Raw genomic sequence first — 23945 nt, 5'->3', positions numbered from 1 at the left:
AGGATTGACAATGAAGAATTCTGGTGCCAAACTCCTCAGTTGGAATAACATAATACAATCCATACCCTTATTCCTTATTAGTGGATTAGTATCGGATCAATTAGCATTAGAGATTGGTTGATATCGATTTGATCCTGATGATCTTTACTACTAATCCGATTTATGAAACTATGGTTGCCAATGGTTTTAGCTTTGAGGATATTCAGCATTACATAAAAGGAAGAGAGTTCTCTCAATGGGGGCACTCTACACCTTTTAATTATTATTTCTTTTAAAATTAATTATTAGAGAAAAGAATGCTGCTTGGTTGTGGGCTGCTACACTTGGGCACAGATGCTGAAATAACCATCCCACCACCTTATTGGAGGCTTGTGCGAATGATTTTCATTGGCCCTAATACTAGCACAGCGGCCACATGACCAAGCAACATTCACTCTATGAATGACACTTAGTAAGCCTAATGGGCCCAAATTTTTCCCAAAAGCATGCCCCGACCTTTAAAATTCAAGTGACAAATTTAGTCCAAGTGGAGTTCTCTCTAAATTTGAAAATTTTGTTGAAATCTAGATCAATTTTATACTATTAGAAATACAAAGAAAACAGTGCAATAAAAGATGGGTCGTGTGATAAATTGAGGCCTCTACTGTTTTACATTTGACAGCATGATACCTTTCCCATGGAACAAGTTCCCTAATGCTACGTTTGGTAGCCAAGAGAAGAAAAAAAAAAAAATACACTTTTTGAACTTTTTTTCTTGGATTAAGAATTTTTCTTTGCACTTGATATGTCTTTCACCCAAAAGAAGATTCAGCTTTTGAAATTCAAAATTCCTCTTGGGAATTATGAAGTTTTCTTTTGCTTCTAAAAATAATCTTGCAAAAAACACAAGAAAACATGAGAAAATATGAAAACATAATAAGACAAAAAATGAATGATTACACAATGATTTCCTATGTATCTATCTCTCTCCTAAAATTCAAAAACTTAAAATTTTTTTTTTCTTTTCTTTTTTTCTCTTGGTTACCAAACATACATACTCTTTTTATTTTCTCACCATTTCATTTCATTTATTTTCTTTTCTAAATTCTTTTTTCTTTTTTTTTTCTTGTCTTGGCTACCAAGGCTGTAGGAAATAAAAGAAAAGAAAAGAAAAGAGAAGAAAAGAAAAGAAATGAAATTGTGAGAAAATAAAAAGAGTGTATGTTTGATAACCAAGAGAAGAAAAGAAAAGAAAGAAAAAAATTCAAAAATTTTTGAATTTTAGGAGAGAGATAGACACATAGGAAATCATTATGTAATCATTCATTTTTTTTTGTCTTATTATGTTTTCATATTTTCTTATGTTTTCTTGTGTTTTTTGCAAGATTTTTTTTTTTTTTTAGAGCAAAAAAAAAAACTTAACAATTTTCAAGAGGAATTTTGAATTTCAAAAGTTGAATCTTCTCTTGGGTGAAGACATATTAAGTGCAAAGAGAAATTCTTAACCCAAGAAATTGTACTTTTTCTTTTCTTTTCTTTTATTGGCTACCAAACACAACATTAAAACAAGCATACAATATTGGAGAAATGCCAAAAGAGATCTACTAAATGCAATACTTGCAGTTTGGCAGTTTTTGGCTGTGTTTGGTAGCCAAGAGAAGAAAAGGAAAAAACAAAAAAAAAAACAAAAAATACATTTTTGTACTTTTTTTTTTTTTGACTTTAGGATTTCTCTTTACACTTAGTATGTCTTCACCCAAGAGAAGATTCAGCTTTTGAAATTCAAAATTCCTCTTGGGAATTGTGAAGTTTTTTTTTGTTTACCAAAAAAAAAATCTTGTAAAAAACACAAGAAAACATAAAAAAATATGAAAACATAATAAGACAAAAAATGAATGATTATACAATGATTTCCTATGTATCTATCTCTATCTTAAAATTCAAAATTCCTCTTGGGAATTGTGAAGTTATCTTTTGCTCCAAAAAAAAAAAAAATCTTGTAAAAAACACAAGAAAATATAATAAAACAAAAAAATGAATGATTACACAATGATTTCCTATGTCTATCTCTCTCCTAAAATTCAAAAGTTTTTGAATTTTTTTCTTTTATTTCCTTTTCTTCTCTTGGTTACCAAACATACATATTCTTTTTATTTTCTCACAATTTCACTTCTTTTCTTCTCATTTCTTTTCTTTTCTTTCTAGATTCTTTTTTCTTTTCTTTTCTTCTCTTGGCTACCAAACACAGCCTAAAATTCTGGTCAACCTTAAACCTAAAAATGGCTGACACCCATGTTGTGCGTGTAGAAGAGAAAAATAAAACAAGATTTCCAGTGACAAGCTGAATATAGAAAAATGCAATTTATAACCGATTTGATTTTTCCTCAATCAACCTAAGGGTACACTTTGCTTGCCAAACCAGTCTCAACGACACTACCTGAAACAAATGTGTCCACATGCATTAAAAAAAAAAAAAAAAAAAAAAAAGAGTTATATTTCTTAGAGACAACATCATCAAGAGATGCTTAGTAGGCACAATCAAAGAGCATTCCAGTGTGAATGAAGTTGACATTCCATAGTCTGAACCTCACCGTTATGTATGCAAGTTCCAAAGGTTCCACCAAGTTCTGTTTATAGCTCAGTCATCTATTTACTTGACCATACCAACTTCTGCTGCATCTTCCCTGGCTCGCTGTGCTGCACTAAAGCAATTTCCTAAAGGCCTAGTAGGCCTAGTGATGAGAGTGGTTATATCGAATAACCAGACAATCGTTACAATACTCCATGTGCAAATAAAAAAGGTCAAACTTGTAGAAGCAAAGAAGAAATATAGACTTCTCAGACAGTCAGGAGACTGAGGACAACTCTGTCACCGTGGTGGTGACACTTCAAAAAACTGTTTTTTTTTCTCATTCCACTGTTGGAACTGCCTAATTTCTGCATCATTACTGTATCTTGACTCAAGGTGCAGTAAGGGAGGTTCGGTATTCCGATCACACACCATACATCCACTAAGCAGACTGATCAGTTTAACCATAAATTTAAAGAGGAAACTTCACAACCAACTACAGAAGAAAACTTCAAAATACAAAAAGAAAAGGTCAATAAGGGCCTCCATGATAACGTGTAGTCATTTTTTTTCTGGGCTAAATTTCTATCCAGAAATGATTTTTGTATTTCTCTTTACGGGCCATATTTTTGGTAAAAAAACATGTTTGATAACTTGTAGTAATTTCTATTTCTCTATTTCTAGGCTTGAAAAGAAATAGAAATACGTTTGTTAAGCGCATATTAATTTCTATGTATAGAAATTACATAAATCTAAAAAATGTCATTCAACAACCAAAATTTTGGCAGTAGTGGTGGTGGTGGCAATGGTGGTGGTGGGGTGGTGGCAATGGCAGTGGCAGTGGCGGTGGCGGTGGCGGTGGCGGTGGCGGTGGCGGTGGCGGTGGCGATGGCGATGGCGATGGCGATGGCGATGGCGATGGCTATGGTGGTGGTGGTGGAGGTGGAGGTAGCAATGGCAATAGCGGTACCAATGGAGGTGGTGGTGGTGGCATTGGTGGTGCTGTGACAGTGGTAGTAGTGATGGTGTGACAGTGGCGGTGGAGGTGGAGGTGGTGGTGGTGGTGGTGGCGGCAGTGGCGTGGTATAGTGGTTGAAGTTGCATTGGTGGTGTTTTATTTTTAACATGAAATTAGGTTTCTCAGACAATCAAGAGACTAAGGACAACTATCTATCACCGTGGTTGAGACACTTCAAAAAATTGTTTTCTTCTCATTCCACTGTTGGAACTGCCTAATTTCTGCATCATACTGTATCTTGACTCAAAAGTGCAGTAAGGGAGGTTTGGTGTTCCGATCACACACCAGATATCCACTAAGCAAACTGATCAATTTAACCATAAATTTAAAGACAAAACTTCACAACAAACTACAGAAGAAAATTTTAAAAATACAAAAAGAAAAGGTCAATAAGGGCCTACATGATAACCATTTTGTTTCTAGGTTAAATTTCAATCCAGAAATGATTTTTGTATTTCTCTTTATAGGTCATATTTCTGGTCAAAAAAACACGTTTGATAACTTGTAGTAATTTCTATTTCTGAGCTAGAAAAGAAATAGAGCTCAGAAATAGAAATGTGTTTGTTAAGCGCATATTAATTTTTATGTATAGAACTTCTATAAATCTAAAAAACTGTCATTCAACACCCAAAATTTTAGCAGAAGTGGTGGTGGTGGCAATGGTGGTGGTGTGGCGGTGGCAGTGGCGGTGGCGATGGTGGTGGAGGTAGCGGTGGCAGTAGCGATAGCGATGGAGGTGGTGGTGGTGGCATTGGTGGTGCTGTGACAGTGGCAGTGGTGGTGGTGTGACAGTGGCGGTGGAAGTGGTGGTGGTGGTGGTGGTGGTGACAGCAGTGGTGTGATATGGTGGTTGAAGTTGCATTGATGGTGTTTTATTTTTAACATGAAATTACTTCTTTGCCCATCAAATTAGCCATGTGATCATTAAACTATTTCTCCCTCATATTTCTGGGATAGAGAAGTTCCTTAAAGATGTTTCTTTTTACCTATTTCCCAACAATCCTTTGGTCCTTGATTTCTACTCTTTTTTGGTTCCTAGAAACAAAAAAAAATTGAGAAACAGAGAAACAGAATGGTTATCATGTAGGCCCTAAGAAATCAAGAGAATTTCAAGGTTTGGTGTTCCGATCACGCACACTATCTATAAGCTGCCACAAACTGCTGGATCCATTAAGCCACTCAAACTCATCTAAAGCATATTCATTTCTAACAACCTTTTTTTAAGAAGGCAGCAACCATGGCACATGCCTAAAGTAAAATCACTTTTAAGGATGATCCCTCGTGACCAGTTGGCCTGTGGGGTAAAAAGATCTTCCAAGTGCATTACAGAATTTTCAACCATACATGAGTAAAAGGATGTTGGTAAGAGGAAGCTAGACCAATTTATTACAGGGTCAAGCATTTCATTTTCTCATTTGTCAGACTAAAATAAAACATGAAGTTATGATGTATGACCAGCCTTTTGGATAGAATTGTGATTTCTTTAGAAAACTGTGGATACCTGTACACCAGTATGACTCACAGATGCATGGTAAGAACCCAACCCCAACCCATTTTAGCATTATGAGAAAAAATATTACAGGGGAAAATTGTAAAACAGCCTTACATTACACTGGCATAACAAAAGCAACAGACCTAGGATCACTTAAGGCCACATGCTCTGAATACCTTCAACGTTAGAGACAACGTAAAAACACCTCAAATGTAAATTTACTATAAATTGTGATAACAAAAGCAACAAACCTATAATTGTTTGCAGCAACACCCACTGAAGACATTCAACTTTAATAACAACATAAGAACATCCAGCAACACTCAAATGAAAAAATGATAAAATGTATCTGTTAAATCAAACGAAACAAATTTGCAAGTTGTAAATCTTTAATATACAACATCCAATTGGGCAAAAAGAAACCAATCCCTCACATCATTAGATTGTCATTTTATATTCATAGAGATTATAGACAGTTCCCCATTTTAGTTTCTATTTTTGTTTAATGAAATGAAACCACTGCAGATAACTAAAAAAGGAATCCTGTTCGACCATTTTATTCAATCCAGACTGAAGACTTCTGCCATTTCATTCAATCTAGACTACTTTTTTCTCAGTCACATGAAGAAATGTATCAATCATTTGGTTCCTCATTTATTCTTTTCCACATACAGATGGCTAATAAACCACATTCATTGGAATCCACATCTGCACATTTAAATTAACTGACATTGATAAGGCAACACTCACGGTTCAATGCAAGACAATAATGCATTTTTTACAAGAAACCTATATTGGAAATAGAACCAACCATAAGAAGTTATGAGTCAATATTTTATCTAGGGGAACAAAGGGGGGAAATGGTACAAAACAGAATATGCATACACAAATTATAAGAGGTCAACATAGGATGACATAGCATAAAAAAAAATTCTAAGTACCTCTTCATATTTCTGTTCCTTTGGTTAGCCAACCGTTAGTGAAATGAGGCTCTCAATGTGATTAACAGAGTAAAACCTCTGTGGAAGCCCCAGAATTCTACGCTCCCTCCCTCTCTTACTTTTTGTGTCATACAGAACCAGCAACCTTTCATCTTTCTCCAATAGAATTTCATCACTCTTCCAAAGTCCCAACGGCCGTATATAGAAAAACCCAGATATTGTTGGTGCTCCAATAACAAACTGCTTAATCCAAGACTCTTTCAAGCCATAGTCCTTCATCACCCATATCTCAACACGTTCAATTGAGAAATGACAAAAAATAGAGAGGCATCCGCCCAGAACCCCAACATGCTTGATAAACTTCTCATTGCTGTATCCATAATCCGGTTGTGGTAACTCTCTGAACATCTCTTGTGCACTATCGAAAGAAATGACTAATTCAGACATTCTACATGGGTAAGTGTAACTTGCTGTCCAATGAACAGCTCCACTCACAATTGCCATTGACACTCTATCATCAATATGGTAAGGAATATCTCCAATTCTTCTCCACTCATCAGAGCCAAGTGTATACACCCTCACATCCGACTTTAACACATCAGTGTTCGACGCAAATGGGTTGGAGAGGTAAACAACTCTTACCACTTTATACTCATTGACAATGGGATCAAAACAAAATCCCATAGAAACATAATGGGAAGTGGAATAAATCGTTGGAAGGAACTTTTGTTCTCTAGTAGCTGGATTCCACAAACAAATAGTGTCCCAACAATACTGCCCATCAGAGAAAGCCAAGCATACCAAACCATTACATGAACCAACAACATCAACCCGATCAAAAAATTTCGCAAATGAATCGAATGGGAAATCTAGTTTCCTTACTTGGTTAGAGGAACCATAATCTACAGTGTAGAGGTCATGATCGTCAACATCAAAAGCACGTCCATTAAGAATTAGAAGAGGGCTATTCTCAGTTGTACTTTGGATTTGCTTGCTCTGGAAACGAGGGCTCTTAATTAGAGCACACCAGCTTTTGCATACGCACTTGAATCGCAACAGTGACTTAACAGGTAGTCTTAAAAGAATCTCCTCCACCACATCTTGTGGGAGAACTGCATTTCCTTGTATCTCTTTTTCTTCCTTGCCCTTTTTACTGCTCTCCATCATTCCAATGTTTCTTTATGGTCCCTTCTGATCATTCAAATTAAACAAAATCATACAATTTAATTATCTGAAAAACGGATTGTAAGGAGATAAGAGATTGAAACAAGAGAGAGAAACATCATCATCCAGCAATTCAGAAGAAATGGATGATCCATATGCTTATAGAAAGAAATGCAGAAACCAATAAAATCAGAGAAGGTTTACAAAGAAAAATAATTTAGCAGATCTCACATTTTGGGATGATATAAGCGAAGAAATAAGAGCAGAAAGAATGATCTAACCCACCTGAGGGCGAGGAACAAACCCTACCGCCGCTCCGCTGCTTTGTATCTACTGAAGAAGAAAGGATTCGATAGCTGGTAAGAGTGTTTAGTTTTTTTTTTTTTTTTTTTTCTCCCTTAAATAGTTGAAAGGGAGAGATTAGTCATTTTCTTCATTTTCGATGATAGAGAGAGAGTCAATATTCTGCATTCATCTGTGTCCAATATTTCCTGCCACGTGGTAAAATATCGGAGACGCTTGCCCTGGCCAGAAAATCGAGCCACAAGATGAATGGGTCCTACCGTTAGGGTTGTGTTTGAAAGATTTAAGGCTATGTTTGGAAACGAAGAAAAGAAAAAAAAGGAAAAATAGTTCAATAAACATAATAAGACAAAAAAAAAAAATTATATGTATATCTCTTTTCTTAAATTCAAATTTATTTAATTTTTTCCCTTGATTGCCAATTGTCAAACATAGCTTAAGAAAAGAAAAAAGATTAATCTATTTGTCACCAAGGCTGTTACATCTTATCGTTGTAACCCGTTAGATTTTTTTTTTTTTTTTTTTTGTCTTCATTTATTTTCCTTGATTGTCACTTTCTATTTTTCTTTCTCATTCATTAAAAAAAAAAATCTTTTTTCTTGTTATTTCACTCTTTGTTGTCTTTCTTCACAATCTCTAGCTCTCCCTCTACCCCTACGGCTTGAGGTCGAATCTTCTCCAGCCAGTTGTACCTTCTAATCGTATCTCATAGCATCCATAGGGTCGGAGAGTACAGCCACTTGGATAAGATCCAATTTCCACGGTTGTCCCTCTCCCTTTCTCCTAGATCTGGATCCCCTTCTCCTTCTCCTCTTTCCCTCTCCCCTCCTGAACACTTCTTTGCAACATTGCCCCTTCCCTTCATTTCCCTTCCCTTTTGCAAACTCACCCCACCTCACCCACGCTTACAACTCAAGAATTCCTACTTCTGCTAGATAATCTCAAACTTTAAGGCTATGTTTGGTAGCCAAGAGAAGAAAAGAAAAGAAAAGAAAGGAAAAAAGAATCTAGAAAATAAAAGAAAAGAAAAAAGAAGAAAAGAAATGAAATGGTAAGAAAATAAAAAGATTATGTATGTTTGGCTACCAAGAGAAGAAAAGAAAATAAAAGAAAAGAAATTCAAAAAATTTTGAATTTTAAGAGGGAGATAGACACATAGGAAATCATTGTATAATCATTATTTTTTGTCTTATTATTTTTTCATATTTTCTCATGTTTTCTTGTATTTTTGGCAAGAAAATTTTTTGGGAAGCAAAAGAAAACTTCACAATTCCCAAGAGAAATTTTGAATTTGAAAAGAGGAATCTTCTCTTTGATGAAAACATACCAAGTGCAAAGAAAAATTCTTCACACAAAGAAAAAAGTACAAAATGTGTACTTTTTTCTTTTCTTTTCTTTTCTTTTCGTGGCTACCAAACACAGCCTAAATATCTCATATAATAAACTCATTAATAAACTTTTGACTTATAAGGTAATGAATTCATCATTTTCTTCTAAGGTTATATTTTCCTTGCAACTAGTCAATTAGATTCAGGTCAGTAAGGGACTGGAACTTCATGTATAATCCCATTTTCTTTATAATTTTTTGAATTTTATATTCAGTCTCTCTATTTTTTTTTCCCCTTAATTCCTTAATTTTTCTTTGCAATTGATTTTCTACCTATGAATTTTATGACATAAAAGCCTTTTCTGCTTCATCCTTGATTCTTAACAAATGGATCTTAGTTTGCCTCAAACAATCATCAGTAAAAGTGATTAGGTGCCTTTATCGCCTCTTGATTGACTTAAAAATCAGCTTATGGTTGTTATGCGCCAAGTCTAATAATATACTTGTTTATTCGATGGCTTATATGACATTTTAGTGAACTTGTTCAGTTGTTTGTTAAGGGCTAAGGGTTGCCTTCTATCCAAATCTATTAATATATGAAGCATTGCATGACCTAGTTTATTATACCACACATCTTAAGAGTTAATCAAATAAATAGAAGAGGCCCGTATTAGGCTTTTCATCCAGTAAATGAGACTCCCACATGCACAAGATCGAAATTTTATGGATTTACAGACCCCAAAGTCTCCCATATGTAGGGGTGTCAATTCCAAGCCCACACCGATAGACCTGATCGAGATCAACATGTTTATGGCCTGACCTGGACTGACCCAATTAATAAACATGTCGGGCCTAGGACTGGTCCGTTTATAAATAAGTAGTATTTGGTGCAAGGGGTAAACCCGATGGGTCTTCTGATTGGCCCGATTCATTTACAAGCATGACTCAGACCGACACGTTTAGCACGACCGTTTATATAGGTATTTTGATATATTTTTTTTTTCTGATAGAATAGGGTATATATTGATATTTTTATCAATTATTGATAATATCTTTTCAAAATTGTTGATAATTTAATAGAATAAAATTAAAGTATATTAAATCTAAGAAGAGTAAAGACCGTTTAAAGCTTTCTTGGTACATTATCCTGTTTAAGGCCCGATTATAACTCAATTAACCTGATTAAAGCCTGGAACCTGACCGAGACCGATATGACATCGACCGAGATCGACTCTTTTCATAAATAGGTAAGTCATGGTCCAAGAACATAGGCCCACCAGGTCTGGCCCAACCGATTGACATTGGAACAAGAGACTCAACCAATGGAAAGGGTATATGGGACTTTTCCAAGGTGAGGAAGAGACAGATCAGAGAAAAAAAACGGCTCAAATGAAAAAATTTAAAAGAGTCTCTTTGGCCCAAACACAAACTCGATTCGCGCGGTATTTGATCTCCATTTGATACAGAGTCTCATTAGTCTCCAATTCTCCAAAACACAGAGTGAGACCCAAATCGTTCTCTGCAAACAGAACAGAGAAACTCGCAGAGCCACCAATCTTCACTATCGAATCATGTGAGTGTGCTTCTTCTCTATGAACAATGGAAATAAACTTTCTATGCATTTCTTTTCTTTCTTGATCAGATTTCTTCCAACTATTTAATGTGAACGACCCAAAAAAGATGATCTTTTCTTTTTCTTTTTTTTTTTGGTGTGTTTGCATAGATTTTAAGTGTTATAGTAGCTTTCTGTTAATCAGTCTTCGAGATTGAAAGAAAACGAAAGCAAATGTTGCAGGAAGAAAGAAGGAAACGGCTTTCCTTTGATTCTGAATTGGGTTTTGATCAAGATTTGAATATGTAATCAAGAAAATAAGATTCATGGTGTATTTGGGATGCTGAAGTTAGGTTTCAGCTATTTCAAAAACTTATCTAATTTACAGCTATAGGTTTTCATGGACATGAACCAAACTTGAATCCAATCAAATCTTGCAATGCTGTAATGAAATCCCCTTATATTCATAAAATCCGATTCTCTGTTTTTTGCTTTGATTCCCTCTTCTCTAGGTAATGTCAGAGATTACGTTTTACTTAATCTGTTATGCTTTCTTGGTAAAAACTGTGATAATCTTTTCCTGAATACTAATTTTTTTGTTAAGACCTGAATACTAATCTAATGGTATAGTTAAAGGGATAACTATCTCTCTTTTTTTAGTATTCTTATTAAATCCTGATCTGTTCTGAACTTTTCCATTTCAAATTGCCTGCAGACTGCTGGTGATTCTTTCATTCACATGAAATGGAAAATTCAGAAAACAATAAACAAGCAGCAAACGGTGCTGGACCCAGTGGCTCTACATCCAGCGGGGAATTTTCTTTTAATCCTCCTATAAATCATAACATTGCCAGTCATTCAGTGTCAGGAAGTCCACACCATCCCCTTCATATTGATCAAAGTAATCCAATCCCATTCAGTGGTTCAGTTAATGCAGCTACTGGAACAGCCAGTTCCTTCAGGAGCAGAGGAATTTTGCCATACCCTTATATGAGTCCCCAGGGCAGAAGATTTTTTCCATCAAGGCGTTTCATGAGTCCCCAGGGCAGAAGATTTTTTCCATCAAGGCGTTTCATTAGTCCCCATGGCAGAAGAATTTTGCCATCAAGCCCTTGCAACAGTCCCCGGGGAAGAAGTTCGTCGTCAAGCCCTCCTAACAGTCTCCGAGGCAGAATAAATTCATCGTCAATCCCTTGCAAAAGCTCCCATCCAACACGGCCTGTTGAGGTTGGGCAAGGTACTCAAATAACAGTTATTATATCTAAATATGTTTTAAATGTTTCATAATTATATTCTGTGTTTCTATGAATTTGCATGAGATTCTACTAGCAAATCAGTTTCGTTAATGAGGGTAATGGTTTTCAAGTACAGGGAATGATGAACTCAAACTCACTGAGAACATAACTGGTATCTTTAGTCCAGCTTAAGTGAGATATCTTCTATTGCAAGGGCTTTGGGATGAGCACATAGCTCAGCACCTTCTCTACCCTAATATTGGAAGTAATGTTCAATCACAAGGACTACAATAATTTCTTGAAAGAAAGCGTTTGGTTAATGATGGTAATGGTTTTCCCAAAAATGCAGGGAATGGTGGACTCGAACTCATTGAGAACATAGCTGATGGCATAAGTCCAGCTGAAGTGAGACATCTTCTATTCGAAGGGCTTCCGGACGGCCACATAACTCGGCCTCTACTCCACTCTAATATTGGAAGTAATGTTCGACACTCTTCACCTTTCCCTCCTCAATTCTCAGGTATCTTCCTTCCCTTTAAAAATTTTAATTACTTCTTTCACACTTTTTTCGACTTTAACTTATGTATGTGTTGGGACTAATAGATTCAACAAGAATAAACATTGAGAGGCTATAATCTTCAATCTGCATCTGTGAAGCATGAAGGCTCTGCATATAGAAAAAGATGGCTGCCTATTCTGCCTCATAGATAACATTGAAGACACTGGTGATTTCTAAGGTGAATGAATTTTCATTTACTTTTCCCTTCTATTTTGCATTATGAACTTGTAATACTCATTAGCAGTTCCAGTATTTACAGCATAAACTTCAGTCTTTTATTAGAAATATATGACGGTTTTACGTGGAACAAAGGCGCCATTTTATTTTGGTGATTTAGGGGAAGACTGTGTATAGAGACTATGTTTGGTTTTAGATTTTGTTAGAAGTTAGTGATTCAGGGGAAGTGAGAAATGTACAGAGTATAAATTTGTAAATGGGTTTGTTACTTAAATCAGTTCTTCTTTTTCCTTGTTATAAAATCATAGTCAAGTGCTGATGAGTATTATTGTTTGTAATTGATCTATTTCTTTATCTTATTCATCATTATAACACAAAAATGAAAATCAGTTCATCTGAATTAATGCAGCAAAAACAAGGAAATCTATTCTTTAGATCACTCAATGCTGTTAAAGAAGCATGATAGTATTAATGATCAAACAAATCAATTTCATGTGGATCAAATTCATGAAAATCATGGAATAACCCTCGATCAAGAAGCATGACTATCTTCTTTGGTTCAAATTCACAGAAACAATGGTTTAACACTAAAATAGTTTGTTTGATTCAATTACCAAAAACAAGAAGCTCTTTGTTTTAACTTTTAACTGATTTCAAATATAGTTAAACTCCCAGGTGTGACTGCTCATATTCCAGGAAAGCTCTCAGATTTGGCCTTCCAATTGAATTCTTAACATGGGACACAAGCCATGCCATATGATAAGTTTGATCCCAAGAAGCAAATGAGTTCTCTTTAATCTTTATATAGGTGAATGGTCACAGAAATTGGGAAACCCCTATTAGACTCTCACTTTCCTTTCACCTCTCGTTTAAGAAACTTAGATTGAGAAAATCATCCTCTATGGTTGGACGTAATAGACGATCAGTTTTCATATATGGTCATGTACATACAAGGTCTCCCTTCATCCTGTGGAGGCAGAAATGGTATTATACGGTCACAACTTTATGCTTTGTGTACATGACTTTTCACCATTAATATGTATGGTCTATGCATATAAGTATAGGCTAAAAGAACTTTGTCCGGAGCCGTAGCCTACACCAGCTCTCCCCTGAGTCTATCTCTCTCTTCCTTGTGGGGAAAGATACTTCTGCCCCTTCTTATGAGGAGAGAAATAGACACAGAAAGTACTGGCATAGACTGTGCTCCCGGATAGAAAACCACTTCAAGTGTCCAAGACTCGAAGTGAGTGTTAGCCTTTAACCCAAAATGAAAAAAGTGACTGTTGGCCCAAGGCTGGCCCAATTATGGTAAGGATTGCACTTATTATCAGTCCAATCTGAACCCGGTTGGTTCACACCTGTAAGGCCCAGAAATTATACGAAAAATGTGAAACAATTAAATAATAAGATAAATATTTGGTATTTCTGGGGATGTAATCGAATAGTCAAAATTTGAGTTCAGTTCGCATCGGTATCCAATTAAGGGTATATGAATTCGAATTCGAATTCGAATCACCTGAAAAATAATAATTCGATTCAATAAGATAATCAATTAATGATTTTGAGGATTTTCAAAGTGTAGACAAGCTCTAGAGAATGAAGAAAAGAGCTACGACAACTTAAAAAGATTAATTTCGATTTGTGAGCAAATCATATTCATTGGGGGAAGGAAGATTTAGATTACACAAGTCAGAGATGTAAATAGAGAATCGAAAATTTAAATTCGATTTCCATCCATGTTCGTTTAGAGGTATTCATATCGGATCAGGGAATATTCGGATCCGATTCACACTAAGAAAGGGGATTTTCAGTCAAACTAAACTTAAACCCAACTCGAGACCAAATTCATTGGCTAATCGTTGCAATGTATTTGCCATGGATAACAGCAGAGCTCACACATAAGAATCAGAAGAGTCATTGGAAAAGCCGAAACTCTGAAGAACCGTCTGAATTCTGAATTCTGAAACGGCAGCCACTGATGGAATTCGTTTCTTCTTGCATGGGGAGGTACAAATGCCCTTTAACCAATACGCACATTTACAGACCACATTATTAAAATTAATCTTTTTGTCTCAAAGCATTTATAGCGTGTGTTTTTTTCTTTTCATGTCCAATCTATCCTTCATGCCTTTTCAAATCTCCACATCTAATTACATGAGAATAATTTTCTCAAGTAAGGTTAATGTGGTCATTTCATAATATACCCATATCTATTGTCACCTTGGTGTCTCTTAGTTTTCTTGAAACGTCTACCTACCTTCTTTAGAGTTTTACATCCTCTTTATTTATTGTCTCAACTCTCAAGACCCCAGAAAGGCTTAATACTCATCTCTCTCTCTCTCTCTAACAGAGGACTATGGCGATTGCAAAAGCATTCAATCAGGCACTGAGGTTTCTTCCTATGGCCATGGCCATTTTACTATGTTTTGCTGCTTGTGCAGGTAACTAATAATATCCATTTCACTTCTTGTGAGACATTTAGCTTTGTAACACTTCAATGGTGCTTCTTCAGTCTGGTTACAGTTAAATTATAAGATCTTTCTTGTGCTTCCCTGATTCTGAAAGTAGTTATAGTCATAAGGCAGTCCTTGGAAGAAGCCAGTTTCCTTGGGCATGCTACATTCAACAACCTTTCTACATCCCTCTCTTGTGTTATTTTATCCACAAAATATATGGGTCTCTTCTTTCTTTCTTTTTTAATTCATATATTTCTACTGATGTATAGAGAGTTTGATCTGATTTTATTAAATTGAAAAGAATAATTTGTCCAGCTAATAATAGCCCATGAATTAGTTTTTCAAGTTTTTCAGGGATTTATTGAATGGTTTTTTTATTCCTAGGTTGGGTGGAAATTTACATATACTTTTAGTTTTGGTAGATGGAACTAGTATTTATTTTACTTTACGGTGAGATAATTATTATATTCTTTAATTTGGGATTACTGTGATGTGCAGAGTCAAGGGTAGTTGCAAAAGAAAGAAAGCTGGTAAGTTTTGTCTTTCCCCACCTTCTACCCTCTTATCTAATTTTTTCTCTCTCTCTCTCTCTCTCTCTCTCTCTCTCTCTCTTCTTTCCTTTCAATCCTTGAGCTTATTCTCTGTTCTTTTCCTAATGGTAAAATCACAAACCCTATTGTGAATAGATTAAGTTGATCATGGAGTTATTGCTTTGGATTCAAGAGTATAATATTCTTGATGATGGCATTGCAGGGGAAACAGATTAATACATGGTGCATAGCTAAACCTTCCACTAATGAGATGAAGCTCCAGGACAACATTGATTATAGTTGCAAACAGGTTGGGATTGATTGCAGCCTAATTGCAGAAAATGGAATTTGCTACAAACCTATCAACCTTGTTTCTCATGCTTCAGTAGCCATGAACCTCTATTATAAAGCTGTGGGGAAGCACCATTGGAACTGTTATTTCAATGGAACTGGTTTAACTGTTACTCAGGACCCTTGTAAGTCTCTACTGCTCTCTATAATAACCACTCCTTCCCTTTGTACTTTCCATAGTCTCTACTTATTTCAATTTAGCAGGTCTCTTACTAAGGAAGTTCTAATAATATATCTCTTTGATGTTGTCTTGCAGCTGTAGGTTCTTGTATGTACCCACTTTAAGGATGGGGGAGAGTTTTAATAAAGGAATGAGCTCAAAGGATGAATGCCATATTTGGATATCTATAACTGGAATTACTTCATTATCCATTTATCTTTTGCACTAAAATCAGAACATGAATAAAAGTTCTTTGTTGGATTTGAATGGATTTGGTGTTTTATGGCTATATCTCTATACTTAAATGGGTATTTGAAGTGGATATGTTAGTTTGTGCTTGAATTTCACTTCTCAATGTATGGTTGAGAACACTAGGTGAACTCACAAAGGCCTTAAGTTATGGCCTGTCCGGCCCAATCTTTTATTGGGATGAATTTCAACATGTTTTGTCAAACTTGTTACTGAGCGATGAAACGCTGCCGGTCTGGTGCTGGAAATACTAACCCAGCAGGCCAACGGAAGGACATGCAGGAACATAATCAGTGCACATAATGGTGGCACACCTTGGTCTTTTCGTGCCTGCATCAGTATAGGCATTTTCTGCACCAGACTGACAAGGTTCTTTTTCCCTTTAAATTTTCTATTTATTGAGTATAAAAGCTGCACTATAGGATTGTGGCTTTAACCATATCCATAACAAGTTAAAGCCATCGGATGCAAAACGACTGATTAGGCCTGAGCATACTGGACCAACTGCATAGTACTTTTATTCTTCCAAAAATATAATTTATGGAACACAGGCACATAATGTAGAAGTTGAATATTTCACATGTCTCCCTTCTGACCTTCTCTTCCAACTGTATTTTTCCCCATGGATTGTAATAGTTGGACAATAAAGTTTAAAATTTGCTTGTTTGCAAGGGTTTAGCCTGACATAGATTCAGTTCAACAGTTGAGAGAGCCTATCCCCACCCACATCTATCCCACCAATTCCTATTCTTCTGTTCTCCACTCTGTTTACTATTAAATTAGAGTGATTATACTGCTGCTAAAGGCCTGTTGAAGCTGCTGGAAGTTCCCAATCATTGCTGATCCGAGGACCTCAAAGGCTGTATCTTCTAGACCAGAATTCTGATTGCTGCAGGGTTTTGGGGTTTTGGTTATCACCTTTAGGAGAGAGACTTGACCAGCCGGCAGAATTCAACATTATTTTAATGGTTTGTTTAACCCTATAGGAAATTCTTTCGGTTCTAATTTCTAGCTCATCTGAGCTTTGAGTTGGGAGATACAGGTTGCCCTAAATCTGACCTAATCTGTTATTATTTTCTCGGTTATAATTCTGTTCATATCTGAGCCTAATGTTTGCTATTATTTGGAGCCCTTTATGATTAATATCTGGGGTTGATTACATCCGTAATCTTCCTTCAGTTAGACAGCCCGTGCCATACCTGAGAAACCTCACACTCACACAAACATAGAGGAACTCAGCGTCAATTAAGCCATGAAGATTGCTTGATTGCTCATAGAAGCACAAAGGAAATATCTCCATCAGTTGGTCCCAACAATTTTCTCTATAACTTAGGACAGTAAATGCATTTGATTAACTTTGCAAGCCTACTTGGCTATTGAATGTATTGAATTTACCTATTGGAATCAAATTCCATGCCATGGAGTAACAAAGTTAGAAGACAGATCTTGATATATGTAAATCTTATCGACGGAAACACCTGATTCAGGTAACCTATATACCATACAGAATATGTGAACAAATTAATTAGTAATACACTAGAGGCAATGAACCATTTTCCATTTGATTGTACACACTATAAGCTTTTCAAACATATCACTAACATTAGTAGGAGTAGTGGTAGTAATTGATAGATATGCTAACTCATGCTGTCTAGATGTATAACCTCTGTAACAAATTCAGCTCAAATTGTACAAATAAATCAGCAGAACAAAAATTTTTAATTTAAAACTTAAAATCATCATACAATTTCTTCTTTGTTTAAATCCTTTCAGATTATGATTTATTACATAATTAAAAAGAAAACAATTTTCTGGAAAAGCTCTCCCTGTATTCTTTTTTTCTTATTAGTACTAAAATTGCAGTAATACTCTTGATGATAAAAGAGTACCCATAGAAGTATATAGCAATCATGTCACGTACAAGACAAGAACATGTATCACATGTCGGTACCTGACATATTTCACATGGGTAGGACAGAGTTCATGCTTTAAACTATATTGGCTAAGAAACAAGCAGTGGAGTGCTCGAGTTCCTGCTTACCTCAAACAAGAATTCCATAACAATTCAAATTATGCAGGTTAAGATGCTATAATTGGGGGCTCCCTTTTCTTGGTTGCTTGTTCAAATGCATAAGCAATCTCTATGAGTCTTCCCTCCGATCCTTTGAGTCCACCAAACAGGATCCCAATGGGCACACCCTTGGGATCAGAACCTGCAGGTATTTCCCTATTGTCAAAACCTGCAGGTACTGTTATGCCTGGATGCCCTCCGATTGCTAGAATGGCCCCTCCAGCGTATTCTGGAGCCACAAAAGCATCCAAATTATTATCCATCATGAACTTCTCGAAGCCCTTGACAAGATTTTCTAACTTCTGGATTGCCTCTGTATATGCATTACTTGGCAGGTTAGTTTCTTGGGAAGCTTCAAAAAAATCCTGTTTATATTCTTCCAACTTTTCCTGCAAGTAAGAAATAGATAATTTGTAAGAAGGCATTGATGACTTAATTCCAGTATTTTAAGGGGGCAGGAATTTATCTTCTAAGTTTCTTTTTTGTCTAAACGGAATGAGTCCATTGAACCTTTCTTTTTCCAGACCGCTATTATCTTTGTGAAAACTGCTTATGGTGTAAAGTAGTATAATATTATTCTGAAGCACAATTGTCCTCGTATAACCAATTGATTTGATGCTAAGAAATTATATTGCCTGCAGGATGCTATCAAAAGATCATAAAAATACGTGAACTTCTAACAGGTTATTAGATGTGGCATATATTTCCTTGAACTGCTTTAAGAATAAACTATAAAATGAAAAAGTTCTGAATCCAGACAGGGTCTATCATAAAGAATAACTCAACTCCCTGAAATGTTCTCTAAACAGCAATCCATATCAGCAGAATTCAGCATCTTAAACAACCAGGATTTGATAATACTGATACCAAAAGTATAAATAGGCAAGTGACAACACTGTATTGACGCAAATGCAATCAAGATGTTGAACAATTCATATGGACCATATGGACGCTGTCCATGTGTGCATGATACCATGAATGACAAAAAAAAAAAAAAAAAAAAAAAAGACACAATTAAATGACATTAATACTTACCTCTACTGGATGTTTTTCATTGAAGGCAATAACATCAGCTAATGATCTGACTGGGGACTCAAGCAAGTTGGAGAAGTAAGCATTTAGATCACGCTTGAGCTCATACTTAAGAGCTACTGATTGGCCACTTTCATTTGGCATAACAATTGTATCAAAGTCAGGTACCACAAGGCCATCTAACACAACGGCTCCTTTCTCCCTAAAAAAAAAAAGTGCTGAATTACGAAATGTCAAATACTCTGGTCAGAGGCTTGATTTAGTGCCATTGTATAACAGTCCCTACACTGAAAATGCAAGGGGTGTGAACCATATTTTTGGATAATGAATGACCGCACTGTTGGATTAGGTCTTTCCTTGGTAGTAAGAGAATATTGTTTTGAACATGAGGCGCAGTACGAACAGGAAATTTGATGCTAATATAACAAAGACAGAAACCTGAAGAAGCAGCAACATGACACATATATCCTTACCTCATGGTTTCGAGAATACTTTGAAAGATACCCGGTACTGAGGAATCAGAATCGGAATCATATATAATTGTGAAATGATGCCATAGATTTGCTATTCTCTTTCCGTTGAGTCCATCAATTCTCAGGAACTTCCGGTATTTATCAGTCGGATTGTATTGGGCAGCATCAAGGGTAATCTCATCTCGAGGGTCATAACCAACAATTACATCAAGCACATGCACAGCATCAGACACAGTCCTTGCAATGGGACTGCCAAGGGAATGGATAGAAAGAATCAAATAAGCAACACGCTACTATACATTTGAATCTCCTCAAACAAATTGATTTGGCACTTCCAAATTCCAATAGCTTCTGATAAGATGCAGCAGCTCAAATTTGACAGCTTTTATCATTAAAATCACAAGCTAAAGGGCAATAAGGAATAGAAAGCTGGATCCAAGCTTACCCAACAGTGTCCTGTCTAAGGCTCAATGGTACAACCCCTGACCTACTAGTAAGACCTACAGTTGGCTTGATGCCCACAACACCATTGAGACTGCAAGGTTGAATAATGGACTGATCAGTTTCTGTTCCTAGGGAAACCGTCACCAAGTTTGCTGCAACACTAACTGCAGATCCCGTGCTTGAACCTCCCTGGAAAGCGTCTACTTGATATGGGTTCTGACATCAACAGTATCCAGTAAGGAAAGGAAACACAATTTCAGGACTCAGAAACTACGGAAATGGCAAGTACAAATTAATGGAATAACAGCTCACCTGCACTGTACCACCTCTCGCACTCCAACCGGGCTGCATCATTGTAGACCGACCATTCGCCCACTCTGTAAGGCCAGCTTTGCCCAAGATGATAGCTCCTGCATCCCTAAGTCTGTCAACAACACCTGCATCTCGAGGGACGACAGAACCAAGGAGTGCCAATGATCCGGATGTCGTCTCCATTCTATCCTTGGTTGCAATATTGTCCTTAAGCAGCACTGGAATCCCTCGTACACTTGGGACTGGAGGGACTGGGGGGTCAGGAGGGTCTGGTTTCTCTTCACAGAAACAGCGGATTTGTGATCTTCGTGTGCTATGCTCCGCCTCAGCCAGAGCTACAGCATCAGGGTTCACCTCGATCACAGCATGAAGTGTAGGGTTCCACTTCTCAATGGCATTTAAGTAGTACTGAACTAGTTCTTTCGATGTGAGGGAATTTTGACTAAAAGCCAACTGAATCTCCTCAATGGTCGCTTCTTCGAAATTGAACACCATGGATGAAACTTCGAGTAATGAACAGATTTAGATACCGAAATGCCCTTGGAGCTGATTCCCTCTCCAAAAGAAACTCAGAAGAAATTTGGAACTTGGGTTCACCAGTTCGGATCTAATTACTTGATGAACTGTGATTGTACACAAAAATTAAACCATAAAGTAGTAATCGTTTCCATAATCAGTTAGGGCATTAGCAATGCATTCGTCCATCAAAAAGATTGATTGAGAAGAATTATGGCATGAGTATACATCTTGGATGTGATAAATTTTTAATCCCAAAGCCAATTTGTAATCCCTTCTAAGATTTCTGCTTCATGGATGAATCATGTAAATGCAAGTATATACTAGATTAACAGAAACTGATAAGAAGCAAGAGAGAAAGTGATGTACTTACTGCTTACTCACCAAGTTTTCTGATGGAGCAAAGGGAAGAAACAGATAAGATTACTCATTTTCAGAGACCAGATCAAAACCCCAAACAAAGAGACTCTGTGGTACCATTTCTCATGGAGAATTCTTTTTTTTTTTTTTTTTTTTTTTATTCTCAATGGAAGTGACTCAGTGAGCTTGTTGAGACATTCCTCACAGGGTATCACATAATAATATAATAAGCTTTGATAGGGCCTGAAATTTTATACACAAGTGGCTAAAAAGTTTTCAAAAATCTAAAATCAACAAAGAATGGATGGGTTCCAAAAGAAAGGGAGCCCTTTTTGTGCAAGATAAGGGCCTCCAAAACCCTTATAATCTCTCAAGTATTTAAATGCATCATTTGGTACTCCATGTATCCTCTTCAAATCTTTATTTCTGGACCTTTAAAGGATTAATATTATTTTCATATTTTTTTTTGTTTGACCTAAAACATTATAGTCAATCAGGGATCATGCCATATCCATCTACAAAATTTGGGTCTCTAATGGCAAATCATGCAAGAAAAAAGTCCCAGTTTGCTATTGGTTTTAAAAGGAGACTTATAATTTATGAGAGATAATTTTAAAAGTGTGTGTAAGGTATAAAGTATAAATGATGCATCTTGTTGTTACTAAAGCACTGAATAGAGAAATTATAACTTGTAACATTTTCTTAGATTGTCTTTTGACTTATTCCTTTCTTTAGGTCAATGTTAAAAATGATTTTAAAATAATTTGGCCATTTGCTTATATTCACAGAGGTAGTAATTCTATTGCTAACACTTTGGCCCAAAAAGCCCTATCCTGTACGTGTAGGATGGATTGGCCTATCTCCACTCTGTGGATTCAGTCTTTTTATGATTATGATTTCACGTGTTTGACATGTATTGATTTATTGACTCTTTCGTACCAAAAATAAAAGTGAGACCATTTCTCATTTAAAAAAAAGTGGAATTAGCTTTGTTTATTTACTTCTGGTGTTAATTAGTGATTCGTGGAATATATTGGGCACTAAAAGTTGAGGCACATATATGATAATTGCTTATAGACAAGTGTTCACCTTCTCTCAATATTGAATTTTTTTTTTTTTTATTGGGTAGGAGAGACACAACAAGAGTATGCTACGCTCCCAAACCGATAACACAATCCCGTGAAGAAAATACCCTTCAAATTTAAAATGTACACACCAAGACCACGAGTAGGGTTTTCCTTCATAAATAGGTGCCATTTAAGTTGATGGAAAATAAGAATTTTGGGTCTTTTATGTGCTCCTTCGATCTAGCACCAAAACCCCCACGAAATTTGACATCACTGTTAAACCAATAAAAAAAAAAATTGACATTGCAGATTTTTGAAATCTAACAAGAGAGCACAGGGGCTCTAGTCTAGGACTCTAGATCAGGTTAATCAATGATTCTAAAGGACCGTTTGACTGTGCCACCCAATCAGGGTTAGTTTAAGGTTTGGAACACCGATGGATTAATCTTATGATTATATTTTTTATAAGATTAGGAATCTTCTTATTTTAATTCTTATTTTGGATAATTTGTTATAATATTGACCACTAATTTTTTTTTTTTTTTACAGTAAATTTTTCCTACATTACATTTTTTCGGACAGTAAATTATTCCAACAATACATTACATATCATAGAGGAGTACGAGAGTAATCCCGTAACAATGTGATAAAAATGAGAGCCACCACGGTCTTCATTTAATCACAGATGCATAGATGAGGAATCAAACCTGAGACCGTGCGTTTATCCACACAATCCGTAATTCGTCCTAATCATTTGGGTGACCCACAAATGAGTATTCTGTAATTGTGATTGAACTAATAAAATATTTCAAAAAATATTTGGTAGAATAAACATTATTAAAAAATATTAGATTCAAAATGCTTTCTAAACAATTTATAAAAATGCAAGTCGATCGAGACACTCTCATTCATTGACAATTTTTTTTTAATTATTTTTCAATTTCTTATCAGACTATTTGAGCTGCATCACATGATAAGGAGATCCTGGTTTGATCTGTCATGTGGCAATGTCATCTTCAGATTCCACACTGGATGGATGTGTTGTCTCAAAAGTTCCCAAATTATACATTAAAGAAAAGAATATTGTGTATTCATATGTATAGAAAGAAAAAAAAAAATCAAGTTTTCTTGTGACCCTGGTGAATGAGAATTCATTCATTGCGAGAATTAAGATACACAAAAGTTATTTTATGAAGCTAGTAAAATCCTATAGAGTTTTGTGAACCCTAGCTAAGATGGTGGACGAACCGTTATCCATGAGTTAAAGGAAAACTTAAAAGAAAGAAAGAAAATGATATTGTATCGTTGTTGTCCCAAATATTCTACATCTTCTGTGGCAGAAGGGTAGATGAATCTGGCCATTTAAATTAAGGACACGGATTAATTCAATAAAGGTAATATATGATCAAATTTTTGTTTTCCTATTAGTAACTCATATGCAATGAAACATCAGACCTAGAATACCTAAAACAAAAATTAACACCTTCCAAAAAGATCAAAATTTTGAAAAAGAAAATAGAAAATCCCACAAGTTTCCTTCCATAAGCAAATCAATGAATGAGCTGGACCCAAAATACTTGTAACAACTAGCAAATTAATATTTAGGTT

At 35.8% G+C, this 23945-nt stretch overlaps 3 protein-coding genes across 5 annotated transcripts; 1 reads left to right on the top strand and 2 right to left on the bottom strand.

Annotated features, from left to right (window-relative positions):
- Positions 1-2327: 2327 nt before the first annotated feature.
- LOC122090011 (F-box protein At3g07870-like) lies at positions 2328-7582 on the bottom strand. 2 transcript variants are annotated; one of them, XR_006143385.1, is made up of 3 exons: positions 7449-7521; positions 2571-7187; positions 2328-2416 (listed from the first exon to the last, which is right to left on the bottom strand). XR_006143385.1 is itself a non-coding variant. In XM_042659827.1 (2 exons), the coding sequence occupies exon 2, from the start codon at positions 7164-7166 to the stop codon at positions 6024-6026; it is 1143 nt and encodes a 380-aa protein (XP_042515761.1). In that variant the 5' UTR covers positions 7167-7190; positions 7449-7582; the 3' UTR covers positions 5689-6023. The 2 variants fall into 2 exon arrangements, 1 of the variants encoding a protein (XP_042515761.1); XM_042659827.1 differs by lacking the exon at positions 2328-2416 and having other exon boundaries at positions 5689-7190; positions 7449-7582.
- Positions 7583-14606: 7024 nt separating this feature from the next.
- LOC122089357 (major pollen allergen Ole e 10-like) lies at positions 14607-16080 on the top strand. Its single transcript, XM_042659016.1, has 4 exons — positions 14607-14757; positions 15271-15302; positions 15526-15778; positions 15910-16080. The coding sequence occupies exons 1-4, from the start codon at positions 14673-14675 to the stop codon at positions 15936-15938; spliced, it is 399 nt and encodes a 132-aa protein (XP_042514950.1). The 5' UTR covers positions 14607-14672; the 3' UTR covers positions 15939-16080.
- Positions 16081-17933: 1853 nt separating this feature from the next.
- On the bottom strand, positions 17934-21573 carry LOC122089356 (probable amidase At4g34880). Of its 2 annotated transcripts, none has more exons than XM_042659014.1 (6): positions 21284-21573; positions 20395-21017; positions 20084-20298; positions 19639-19887; positions 19169-19367; positions 17934-18522 (listed from the first exon to the last, which is right to left on the bottom strand). In XM_042659014.1, the coding sequence occupies exons 2-6, from the start codon at positions 20887-20889 to the stop codon at positions 18142-18144; spliced, it is 1539 nt and encodes a 512-aa protein (XP_042514948.1). In that variant the 5' UTR covers positions 20890-21017; positions 21284-21573; the 3' UTR covers positions 17934-18141. The 2 variants fall into 2 exon arrangements, with proteins under 2 accessions (XP_042514948.1, XP_042514949.1); XM_042659015.1 differs by having other exon boundaries at positions 21295-21573.
- Positions 21574-23945: the final 2372 nt, after the last annotated feature.

This window comes from Macadamia integrifolia, chromosome 9 (genome assembly GCF_013358625.1).
Source record: "Macadamia integrifolia cultivar HAES 741 chromosome 9, SCU_Mint_v3, whole genome shotgun sequence".
NCBI lineage: Eukaryota > Viridiplantae > Streptophyta > Magnoliopsida > Proteales > Proteaceae > Macadamia > Macadamia integrifolia.
Note: the sequence above shows the minus strand (reverse complement) of the source record. Positions and strands in the feature narration are given on the sequence as shown.

Coding starts and splice junctions, on each gene's coding strand:
- LOC122089356 (XM_042659014.1), bottom strand. CDS start 20,889: ATGGTGTTCAATTTCGAAGAAGCGACCATTGAGGAGATTCAGTTGGCT. Junction 20,299..20,394: donor CGAGAGGTGGTACAGTGCAG/GTGAGCTGTTAT, acceptor TGTTGATGTCAG/AACCCATATCAAGTAGACGC. Junction 19,368..19,638: donor AGTATTCTCGAAACCATGAG/GTAAGGATATAT, acceptor TTTTTTTTTTAG/GGAGAAAGGAGCCGTTGTGT.
- LOC122090011 (XM_042659827.1), bottom strand. CDS start 7,166: ATGATGGAGAGCAGTAAAAAGGGCAAGGAAGAAAAAGAGATACAAGGA.
- LOC122089357 (XM_042659016.1), top strand. CDS start 14,673: ATGGCGATTGCAAAAGCATTCAATCAGGCACTGAGGTTTCTTCCTATG. Junction 14,758..15,270: donor ATGTTTTGCTGCTTGTGCAG/GTAACTAATAAT, acceptor TGTGATGTGCAG/AGTCAAGGGTAGTTGCAAAA. Junction 15,779..15,909: donor AACTGTTACTCAGGACCCTT/GTAAGTCTCTAC, acceptor GTTGTCTTGCAG/CTGTAGGTTCTTGTATGTAC.